The 12,458-nt window shown below is 43.5% G+C and overlaps 1 protein-coding gene across 1 annotated transcript in view; it reads left to right on the top strand.

Moving 5' to 3' along the window:
• The first annotated feature begins 6,725 nt into the window (after positions 1-6,725).
• The window catches only part of LOC144034819 (dachshund homolog 2-like), a 34,425-nt gene continuing 28,692 nt past the window's right edge, over positions 6,726-12,458 (top strand). The window contains exon 1 of the mRNA XM_077543893.1: positions 6,726-7,466. Within this exon, the coding sequence (XP_077400019.1) occupies positions 6,868-7,466 (599 nt within the window). The 5' untranslated portion in view covers positions 6,726-6,867. The remainder of the gene's footprint in view (positions 7,467-12,458) is intronic.

Raw genomic sequence — 12,458 nt, 5'->3', positions numbered from 1 at the left:
TAATCATTTTGTATTGCGTTTGTGTATCATTTTGATGATTTTATACTCGTTTTGTGTTTGCAGGATGGACGAGGAGTCGGATGGGACAAAAAAAAAATCGGGTAACAAAAGTCAAATCCTGATAGTTTTTTTTTCTTCTTCATTGACAGAATGGTGATATACACATCAACCAAGGCTGTGAATGTACAACAGCTCAAATTAAGTTCTAATATTTAAGGTTGCTTCCTTTTGACCGCTTCTGAGTCGTGGCGAAAAGTTTGGGCACTCATGAGGTCGTTTTCTACTGAAGCTACCACTCTTTTTATTAGTTAACAATAATAAGCGACAACAAATTAGAATTGTGTTAGTTTTAATCGGTTATAGCAGCAAAGTGTGGGGTTAGCAGCGGAGTTAGCCGTTACTGTGACATGCTAGCTAAGCAAGCTAACCAAAAACAGCTCAAATTAAGTTCTAATATTTAAGGTTGCTTCCTTTTGACCGCTTCTGAGTCGTGGCGAAAAGTTTGGGCACTCATGAGGTCGTTTTCTACTGAAGCTACCACTCTTTTTTTATTAGTTAACAGTAATAAGCGACAACAAATTAGAATTTTGTTAGTTTTAATCGGTTATAGCAGCAAAGTGTGGGGTTAGCAGCGGAGTTAGCCGTTACTGTGACATGCTAGCTAAGCAAGCTAACCAAAAACAGCTCAAATTAAGTTCTAATATTTAAGGTTGCTTCCTTTTGACCGCTTCTGAGTCGTGGCGAAAAGTTTGGGCACTCATGAGGTCGTTTTCTACTGAAGCTACCACTATTTTTTATTAGTTAACAATAAGCGACAACAAATTTGAATTGTGTTCGTTTTAGTCGGTTATAGCAGCAACGTGTGGGGTTAGCAGCAGAGTTAGCCCTTACTGTGACATGCTAGCTAAGCAAGCTAACCAAAAACAGCTCAAATTAAGTTCTAATATTTAAGGTTTTAGCATTTCCACCAATAGCAGAATTATGGCATTCCATTGATAAAAATGAAAATATACACACAAAATTAACTAGAATAGTCCACTTGCCTACTTTTAATATTTCACTTTCACGGGTGTCATAGCCATTCGCCCTTAGGCCACCAGGGGGCACCGCAGACCATGTTTGTTCCATGTCGATTTGAAGAAAGTTTGACCAAATCAACAGTCACGTGAGTCACACAACGTGGAAAAAAATCATATTTTCTATCACACAGAATGCCATACCTGGATATATAACATAAAGTCAATTTGCAAAGATGGAGGGTGTCTGTTAGGAGGAGCAACGGATGCGCATGCATATATTTGTCGTAATGAGGGCACCACCCTGTGTGTGTGTGATCATTAAAGATGCAGTGTGTGTGTGTGTGTGGGTGCACATCTTTTCCTTTGCCCGTACTTAATGACGCTGCTGCTGAGTCAGCCGGCTTGCAGAGTGAAGAGGATGAAAGTTGAAGGGTGATGGGGAGAAAGAGAGAAGCCAGGTTGCTCGTGTTTTAAAAGGTGGAAAACATGAAACAAAATCCATCGATCCAAAGTACTCGATGGCGTATATTCATCATCCTCTATGGAAAACAACTCATTTACTGAGGAGATGTGACCGGCCGTCCCCAGCAATTGCCAAAAGATGGTCACTGATTTTCTTGCTGTTTATCTATATTGTTTAATTGCTATAATGCGATGTTATCATTGTACTCTGCAATTCCCAGCGCACTCGTGTGTGTGCGTGTGTGTGTGTGCATTCCGTAAACAATAGAGTTGATTAGGCGTTGCGTGGCGGTGACAGCGCTGAGCGGAGATGATTAATGACGCTCCGTTTAATGTGATTAGTGCATTAATACCTCCTGTGATGGCTGAGACTGGCTAACGCTGCGAAAGGTCAGCACGCGCGCACGCGCCATAACACAGGCGCGCGCGCGCGCTTCGGCAACGGATCCTCCAGCAGGTCAGACGACATTGTTCCCGGTTTGTTTGCTTTTTACTTCACACGCCATACGTACTTCCGGTCTGTGATGGAACTCTATACATCTATGTGGTTGCTATTTTGTAGATTTGTATCAAAATCACAATGACAGCCTGCATTATAGCTTGATTTTTATTTATTTTTATGGAAGAAAATGTTTGAAACAAGCAAAATTCATTGAGATCGTTAATTTCATTGTTGTTGCCCACTTGATATTTTTGTCGTGTTATGCGGCCTGTTAAGGACTTTGTGTTGCTTTCTGACCCTAAAAGCAATTAAATTCTGAGTGTGTATCATTAATATGTTGTCCTCATACGCTATTAATCGCCGTTGACAGCTCATGATTGATCTTCTCATCATTTTTCGCCCTCCAACACCCCACAGCACAGCAGGAAAAAGGTGCCTTCTCACTGGTGCCCTCTTGTGGTCCAGTGTAGTACTTTTCGCATGTGTTTTCATTAGCAACTTGTCTTTGTGTGGCTCCCCGTGTCCGTGATTGTGCCGATAAAGATGCGAGAATTACGCCCTCCTCCCCCCACCCCGGCCTTCCATCGCGGTCGTTAGGACGACAGAAGCGCAGGGAGGGATGGTGGCCGATAAGACCGGCGGCAGGTTTCACCTTCCGAGTGTTTTATTGAGCTCACCTTGACGGAGGCCTCGCGGGGTCCCGGCTCGACCTTGGCGGGCGAACGCGGGCCAATAACTCACGGTGGCGCGGCAACAAGGTTCTCGGGACGCCATCATTTCCACGCTGCTTCCTATTGACCGCTTCGGAGTCGTGGCGAAAAGTTTGGGCACTTATGAGGTCGTTTTCTACTGAAGTTACCACTTTTTTAATTAGTTAACGGTAAAAGAATTTTGTTCGTTTTAATCGGATATAGCAGCAAAGTTAGCCATTACTGTGACATGCTAGCTAAGCAAGCTAACCAAGCATGTTTTGCTGTTTCATTTTCGCAGGCACAATTGGACAATTAGTCGATGACGAACAAAAGTTACGAGTGTCCACTCCTTTTTGTACACTTCTAGGTGAAGTTTGCGGTGTTAAAACTGGCTCACAAGATTCAACAACAACAAATAAATAAAAACGACAATAAAATAGCAGCGCTAGCAATTCTAAGATAGCGCTTTAACAAGCCTTGTTTGCAATGTTTCTTTTTCTTCATGGAGTGTTACTTTTACACTAAATATTATTGTTTTGAAAATTATTTTATAAAAAAAAATAAAAAATTTCCAGAGGTGTATGTGTCGCCATATTTTTAACAAACTCCCGAAGCACAAGCTAACAGGTCACACTTTACTGCATCGCATCAATCCGTTCGTCCTCTCCGTTTTCCTTCAATGGCGTCTATGCTCCACCCCCTCCCTTTCTTGCCTTATCGCACCCGGCGGGTCTGATGCCGTCCACGCACACCACACACACAAACGCGCTTAATTAATACATCGATATAAATGGTGATGGCTGTGTGCTGAAGTGATATCCACCCTTCTAGTTAAAAGTCTCTTTTTATTGCTTTATCAATGTTGGAATGAATATGATTTAACTGCTCGTTACACACGCACGTCTGCCGGCTTATTAATTATAACGCTAATTAACCTAGCACTAATCATTTGGCCTCAGAGCGTGTATGTGTGTGTGTGTGTGTGCTTGTGTGTGTGTGTAAATATGTTAATTTGATTGGCAGATATGATGGATTATAGCGGCATACGATAACGACAGTGAAACTTCTCTTCAAAGCGCCCGCTTCCAGTCTGTAATTTTGCCTGGCATTCGGATCAATAAAGTTTTTTCCCATGCCACATCCCGCGTCCTCGTTGAGTTTGACGGGAGTTGGCGGCGGCGATTGGGCCCGCCATGTTTTTTTTGTTTGTTTGAAGGCACTCGGACTCAGTCGTCTCATGTCGGCTTTGGTAATAGTTTTGAAACTCTTCAAACGAGCATTCCCGTCAACCAATCAGCCGGATCCGATTTAATCAATGGTGGAAAAAGTATTCAAACTGCGTATTTACTGTAAGTAATCAATACTTGTTTAAAGAAAGGTAAAAGTCAAAGTACAGAGACAGCTTGACTCGAGATACAAGAAGTTGCAGCTAATGCTAACACACAATGCAAAATGCCATTGATGAGCATCAACGAGCAGGCTTATACTCTTTATCCTCTGCGAAGAACCACAAATGTGATTGCGGTTTACTGAGCCACTTAGTTGTCAGTTGAAAAATGCTCAAGAAAACAAATATATCTTTAAAAAAATATATGATTACACCGATCCTCTTTAAAGCAGGACTGCCTGAGCGCACTCGGTGGACCCATGTGACCCCTCCCCAAGTACTGGTTGGGCATCGCTGTTGACAGCAGGCTGCCACTAGGGGGCTGTCATTGTGATGGATGGCGCTGATTAGACGTTAATAATGAAATTAACATGACACAATATCCTCTAAAGCTCCTTAACCATGGGCTGCTTTTGGAGACGGTGCGTCGCTTGTCTCGTACTGGAAACAGTGTGGCTAATGGTAGCTGTCATTTGGAATGTGGTGGCGAACCCAACTTTTGGGAAGTGCAAGTTTAGCTCATTTGAGGCCTTTAAGGCCTTTAACCTTAAGAAAGAAAGAAAGTATCTGGTATAAACGGAAACCAGGACACTCCGGTAACCGACGGCAACCGTCATCAATCAGTGTGCCGACATGGCTGCCGGCAAAGGCATCATGAATAGAAAAGTCGTGTTTTTCATTTAGGCGAACCAAAGTGAGTTAAGTTGACGTAAAGGACGAAGTCTGACGACGACTGGTCAAAAGCTCCAACGAGTTTTCGTTGACATCATCCCATCCCGCCATCTTTCCCGGCGCGCTCTTCCTCCGCGCTTCCTATCAAGTCTGTTCTTTCTGGATGAGCGGCTTTTATGTGGCGTGTGATAAAGAAGGGGAGCGGGGGATGAAGGGCAGAGCGGGAAGGAGAGGTGGAGGACGGACGGAGGGATGGAAGGAAGGAAGGAAGCACCGGGAGGTTTGTGATGGAATTTGTATTGAATGCTTTTGACGATCAAAGTTTGTTTCCCACGGCCGGAAGGTTCTGGAAAGGAAGAAAAAAAGCATCTTTGTTGCAACTTATTTTAAGAACAGGAAGTAGAGACGCAGCTTCGGGACTGAAGCTACCTTTGGAATCAGATCCTAGCCACAAAACCACAAACGGCATGTTTTAGTATTTTGTATGTGGATTAGTTCAAATTTGACGGGTGGGACGTAAAATGTCCTCCAATTCTGGAATGACCCATATAAGGATTTTTATATAATGGACCTTAAAAAAAAAAAAAAGTCAACAAACAATCTTTACATAGCGATTAGGGCGTAGGCAGTTTGTGCATCCGTTAGCATTTAGCATTCAACTAGCCCTGGTTTCTCGCCACGGACCCCGACTGCCATTACAGAACTCCGGTGGATCATCATAAATTTGCTGACATGCACACACACTAATGAAAGCTACAATGTGTGTGAGTGAGAGACGGACGGTCGGACTTAAAGCTCACATAAAAAAATTAATAAAAAAATAGCAAAGGCCTCTAGTGATGTTCAGACCGCTGCGTGTGACATTAGCTCGACATCCTTCCCAACCTCATCCCCCCCTGGGACCGAGAGCAATTTCTGTGACAGGTTTTCCCACTTTGCTCCTTTTGCTGCTCTTGTCACCTCTCGTCGCGATGAGATACTTTCCTCGCGATTTGGCCGTGGCATCGCTCTCTCTCTCGCCGCCGCTTGATGTTGTCCAAAGCGTGCGCTTCATCTTCCGTGAGGTAACAGCGCCCTCCTTTTTTTTTTTCTCCCCCCATTCAGTCGCAGCGTCTCGGTGTAATGGGATTACACGGGATTACAAAAAGCAGCCGGTCTGTAATCCACACCACTCAATCCCATTTACGGACGAGTAATTCCTCCTCGCTGCTGCTTTTAATCTTCTTTCACTTCTACCATCTCCTGGTGTCGATTAGTTTGCTTTCAACCCCCACCCTCAAATATTCAACCTTCAGCAAATCAAAGGTCAACGTGAGCGGCGCTGCGCGCCCACGTGCATTAGGAATGGATGTAAAGAGCCTGTTTGTTCATTAACAACACAGCAAAAGTATCAAATACAGCAGGAACGTGATTTACTAGCGCCTCTGTTATTTTTTATTGTCAAAAACATAAAAAATGAGAAGCCACACAATGTACTATCTTTATGCTAACACATAATAGACACAACAATTAGCATCTATGTAGCAGTAATATTAAATAATTATAGGCATATATTCTTTATCCTCTGCAAATCAATTACTGCATTTTACAGTGTCGCTTGTGAAACTCTTCTTTGTTTTTTTATGAATTTCTGCAATACACTGCCCCTGGTGGCAAATTAAATTCATAAACCCACTAGGGGCCGACCCATGAATAGTGAATATCTGCATAATAATTAATACTAATTGAAATGCATTTGATAATAATAATAATAATAATAATAATAATAATAAATGTTAATAATAAACCTCTAATATGTTTTACACAATGCGAGGTTGGTTGGCTCCACTTCCCCCAAAAAGCGAACAAAAAAAAAAAAAGATCTTGTGAATTCGCGGGTGGCTAACCGCGAGTATGCAGGGGTCCACTGTACAAACTTTCTTCCAGAGCATCTGGCTCACAAATCCAACCCTCTCCCCTCCTGACCAATCGCAGCGGCTGTCCTGCACGGCGACGTCTCTGATTGGCCTAGCCGCATGTCGCTCTCCTGGCAGGGGCGGGGCCAAGTTTGTGCGTCTGCTTCCAAGCGAGTGGTTTGTACTCGCAGAGCGGACGTGTAGGGCACAAGTGCGCGACGGTGGAACGCGAGACCCGCGACGACTTCAACGAGAGGACAAACCAAAATAGAACACGAGACTCCGGGAGACTTCCAGCATGTCGCTCCCCGGCTCCCCTTCACTCCTCCCGGCGAGCTCGGGCGCCCCAACTCCGGCCACGCTTTACCGCTCGCCTCCGGAGACGGTCCACACTTCAGCGGCTCCCAGCGGAACCTCCAGCCCGGCTCACATCAACTCCCACCCGCACTCGCTGTCCCCGCGGCTCGGCGGCGGCGGCGGCACCGTGCTCGGCGGCTTCCTGCCCGGCTTGGGTAACGGCGCCGCCGCCCCGCTGGTGTCCGGGCTCGGCGGACTGGGCTCGCTGGGCTCGTCCGCCTTGAGCTCGTCCGGGCAGGGGCCGTGCGGCGAGTGCAAGCTGGTGGAAGTGCACGGCGTCAAGGTGGCCAGTTTCGGCGTTCACGGCCAGGAGCTCATCTGCCTGCCGCAGGTGTTCGACCTCTTCTTGAAGCACCTGGTGGGCGGCCTGCACACGGTCTACACCAAACTCAAGAGGCTGGACATCACGCCGGTGGTGTGCACCGTGGAGCAGGTGCGCGTGCTGCGGGGGCTCGGCGCCATCCAGCCCGGGGTCAACCGCTGCAAGCTCATCTCCAGGAAGGACTTTGAGGTCCTGTACCAGGACTGCACCAGCGCCAGGTGAGTTCACAATGTAGACTATTTCAAAGCAACTTCCTCAACTAAACTTCAAGAAGTCAATTGTGTGGATTTATTCCAATGTATCTCCTTTTTCGCCGTTCAGTTGGAAATATGTACAATTATTCATTTTGTTCTTCACGTCCACCACAATCACAGCGGTACATGTCAGAGGTAATAATGAATCATGCGAATGCACATGCAACAACACAGCTGGAGGGCCATTGTTGCTGAACACACACTCCCCCTACCCTTTTAAATCATATTGACATTCCTCCAGTGACCCCCCCACCCCCCAATCCATCCACCCACCCTCTCTTCAAATCATGAGCTGGGAAAGGAAAAAAAAAAAAAAAAAAAAGATGAACTCCCACTGGGCTTCATCTTCTCAGCCACTGAGCGTGCATCTGCGCCTGGCAGTCAACACAGTGCAGGTGCACCTTCTCAACCAAAGTTTGACAAAACTGGGGGGGGGGGGGGGGGATAATGGAGTCAGTCAGAAGACAATTGGAGCTTATTTTGTTAAATCATTTGAAAAGGCGGGACAAAAACGTCCTGTTTTCCCCTTTAAGCAGGAAGAAGCTGTGTGTGTGTGTGTGTGTGTGTGTGTGTGTGTACGTGTGAATGGATAGTGAGTGACAGGAGAGGGCTTACTGATGTCGAAGTGTTATTCTGGGCTCTTCTTATCACGACAGGCTGTTAGAGACAACACACACACACGCACACACACACACACATTCAGAAGATGAAGCAACACGGTCACACACGGTTAAAGATTTTTTTTTTTTTGCATAGTTGCCGCTAATGTCGTTTCAAAGTCAATTAATTGATGACATCGTTGATATTTTTTGGAGCGTAAAAACATATTTAGACATCGAAGCAAATGGATAACTTGTATATTTTGCAAGTGACCGAGTTGTAATTTTGGTTAAATATTAAGTATAAGTTAACTATTTTATTTCCACAATTTCAGACCCAGGTATGAGGTTGTTTTTGTGGACAGTCGGTTAGCTTTAAAAAAAAAAAAAAAAAAAAAGGGATACTTGACTCATTGAGCCGTTTTCAGCAGTAAAAAGTTAATAATTTGTTAATGTCCAGAATTAATTTGACAACTAAAATGTTTTTTATGTGAAATGAATGCCTTTTCCACTTGCTGTCGACTGAAGATGACATCACCTGTGCTGAGGAAGTAGGTAACGACCAATCATGGCTCGCCTGTTTTCTGGGTTTGGTCAGCAAACTGAGCCATGATTGGTCGTTACCTACTTCCTCAGCACAGGTGATGTCATCTTCAGTCGACTACTGCTGAAAATGTCTCAATGAGTCAAAGTATTCCTTTAACATTGAAGAGGTGACATCTTGCGAGAGCGCTACCCATCACGCCGACAAATTCAAGATAACGATAAGATATTTTTCCTTTGTTAAAATGAACCAATTTGCCAATTCACAAATAGGTTTTGTGAACCTTGCTACTGAGGCGGAGCTGGCTAGCTAACTAGCATGGCTAACATCAGTTCATCTCTACTATGACGTCGTACTATTTTTACTGTTGTGCTCCATTTTGATTTTATCTATGTAAAAACGCTTTTAAAATCATTCAAAATATTAGGTTTTTTTTTAGCTAATATTGCCATATGGTTCAGCCACAATGTTTTTGCTGAAACGTATACAGAATCTCCTACTGAGGCGGATTACTAGCTAGCTAGTGAGCTAGCATGGCTAACCTCAGTTTGTTTGTTTTGTTTGGGGAAAAGAGTAGTCGTTGCTACTAATTTTCTGTGAACTACTTTTAAGGTTGTACTACATTTAGATTTTATTTTGAAAAATACAACTCTTTATTTTCTTTTTTATGTTAACAAATTTACATACAGTAACATTTACAATGGGGAAAAAAGTGATTTAGCCCAACATTTCAAAATAACCCATTTTAGAGCATTGATCACTGTCGAAGTGGACTCACTTTGAACCAGTTTTAGATCAGCTGGCATTTTTTTCCATTCTTTTCCAAGGAGCATTAAGTTGCTTTAATGGAGCAGAGTGGATGGTAACGCACACCTCAGCCAGAAGGCAACGCAACTGCCCGAGTGTGCACATGCAGTATGCGTGAGTGTGTCTAGTACAAAGCGACCTATCAGTTTGCATGTGTCGTTTGCCAGTCGAGTAGAGGTGCCCTCGCGCGACGGCTTTCGCGCGAGATCTCGAACGCGCTCGTCTCACGGCGCGCGATGGCTGCGACCCGACGACCGCGCTTCCCGTTTGTGGCATTTAACAGCGATGTCAGTTTCTCTCTGGGAATTCTTGCGAGGTGCTCTCTCTCTCTTTCTTTCTTTCTCTCGTTGACTCTGTATTGTTAGATGAGCGGGGAGTGAGGGATCATGGGTAGAGAGGTGGAGATCAAAGTAAGAAATCCGACCCGCTGCACCGTAGAAAATAACTTGATCCACTCTGCTTTTGTGTGTGTCTGTGTGTGCGCGCGCGCATGTGTGTGTTTGACTTTTTGAGTAGGCCGCTAACTACATGGTACATAGTCTTGGTCCGAAGATGACATTTAGGATGCACGGATCGGAGTTCAAACAAATTACAATGCAGACATTCAAAAAGCTGCAGTAATATTGAGTTTTCGCTGAGGATAAATAATGTATGCTTGTTATAGCTATTCTTATATTGTCGGTCACTATCGGATATTTTTTTAAATCGATTAATCTATCGATTATTCTATCGATTAATCGACTAATTGTATTCATTTTAATTTTGCATTTAAGTGCATTACAAAAGCGTTTTCCCCCCCGTTTATTAACCATTCAATTGGTGGTTAATTCGTACTTCGTATCGTATAGTGATTTTTTTTTAAAAGGGCTTATTTTGATCAAACACAGAATATAATCAGTCTTCTTTCTTGAAGGACTACAGAAATCATTGACCAATCACTGTTGATATGCTGAAATCAGAGGATTTGGACAATTTTAAATAAAAAAAAATGGCTCCAAACAATTACTCTATTATTAAATTAGTTGTCAACTAATTTGATAACTGATTACTTGTCGATTAATCGATTAATTTTCTGTCTACATGTGTTGCTGATCATTTGTGTCCAAATAGCCATTGCGTCGTTGCTAATTTCGTTAGCATTGCGGTAAGCCGTTTAGCATGGTGTGTTAGCGTTCAACTAGCGGACTTTCATAACTTATGGTTTGGTTAAATACATGATTTTTTTATTTGTATTTTTTGTTCAGTTCTTCTCAATCTGCTGTTCGTATTAATGTACATACGGAGCGTGTGCAATAAAAAAAAGTTATTTATCCAAACTTCTCCAAATGATCCATTTTAGAGCTGTAATTGCGATACTGCAGCAGTGTTATAATAGCTATGGATTTTTCATTATAGTTTTTTTTTTTTTTTTAAGTCAGTTAGTTAAAAAAAAAAAAAATTTTTTTAGAGTGTATCGTTTTAATTTATTTTGGTCAAAAGTGCTTCATTTTTATTATTTTTAATGTTAGTTTTATTTCTTTATGGTGTATTTGTCAAATGCAACTTTTAAAAAAAAGCCACAAAGTATTGTGTAAGTACAGTGGAAACCCCCCCCCCCCCCATACTTGCATTTCAGCAATTTCACTGACTTTTTTTCCTTCTTCAATATTTTAGAAAATAATATATACTGTATATTTTTTCCTTCTAATTTCAACTTCAATGGGTGTCAATTCTACGCAGATTTTTGCTATTCGCGGGCCAGCACAATCCCTATCTCACACTATTTGCGACTGGAAAGTCAACATTCACAGCTAACCGCATTAATGTGTACGTTCATAACAATGCCAGACCAAACAGTTCACCAAATCCTACCCAATCAGAGTACGCCTCCGTTTGACAACGCCACTTCCACTAATTGGGCCTACAATGAGATGCATTCCAAGCCTCTAGACGGCAGTAGTCAGCCAAATACTGCTCGTCTTGACGTGACTTCACCATACGTCACACAAGCACGGACTGGCCGCTGATCTGTATATATGCGGATCAGTGCTGTCAGCGCACACAAGACTTTTTTATTTTTATTTTTTTAAAGAATACTTGTAAACAGTAAATGAGTACATCATAAACGGAGCATAGAGGAAAACAAAGAGGATCAAATACAAATCTTAAAAAGCTTCACTTGTCTTTTTTTAACAACTTTTTTTTCCCACTCACTCCCCCCCCCCCCCCCCCCCCCCCCACACACACACATACAAACATGGTCTCCCCTGTAGGGAAGCGAATCCACCCCGTCTTCTTCTTCTTCTTTTTTTTTTTAACAACTTGAGGTGTGCGATTGAGTGACGTGTGTAGAGGACGACGAAAAACTTCAGTTAACCGACCGAACACGCGCCCGCCGAGCTGAAGAAATACGCAAATCTTCACTTTGGCCAGAGTTTTTAGAAACCTTCGTTTTTAATGAAAACATCCCCGCGGATGTATGGATGACAGGCAAGCAGCAGAAAAATATCTCCCGTTTGCGAAAAACCTGGCTGCGTGTATACATGACCCCATGACGTAATAGAAAGGCGACTGGTTTTGGTGTTAAAATTTTAGCACACTGCTTTGGCAGCGCCACTAAAAATGGCCGAAAGGAGGGATTGAAGGTGATGGAGGGAGAGGAGCAGGGAGCGGGATGTTGTCGTCGCCAACAAGATTATTATTGGATGCCCGCGAACACGCACACACGCATACACGCGCACTTTGGTGCACTTAGCAGATTGCTTTGGAAATGGCATTAGGGAGTGTCACAATGGCTTTTCCTCTCGTCCGCCAGGTAATCTCTCCATCCCTTTTCCTCTTTTCACAAACTTCCTGTTTGTTTCCTCCTTTGACGGGCTTCCTGTTTCCTCCTTTTCGTACAAACTTCCTGTTTGATCGCAAACACTGCTTTTATTCCCTCCTTCATCGGGCCTCCGCCCCGCACACCTTTCAAAACGAACATCCGCACAAGCGACAGATTCAGCGCGCGGGCGTGTCCGAAAGACA

The sequence above is a fragment of the Vanacampus margaritifer genome, chromosome 15 (genome assembly GCF_051991255.1).
Source record: "Vanacampus margaritifer isolate UIUO_Vmar chromosome 15, RoL_Vmar_1.0, whole genome shotgun sequence".
Lineage (NCBI taxonomy): Eukaryota > Metazoa > Chordata > Actinopteri > Syngnathiformes > Syngnathidae > Vanacampus > Vanacampus margaritifer.
This window is presented reverse-complemented; position numbering and strand designations above follow the sequence as displayed.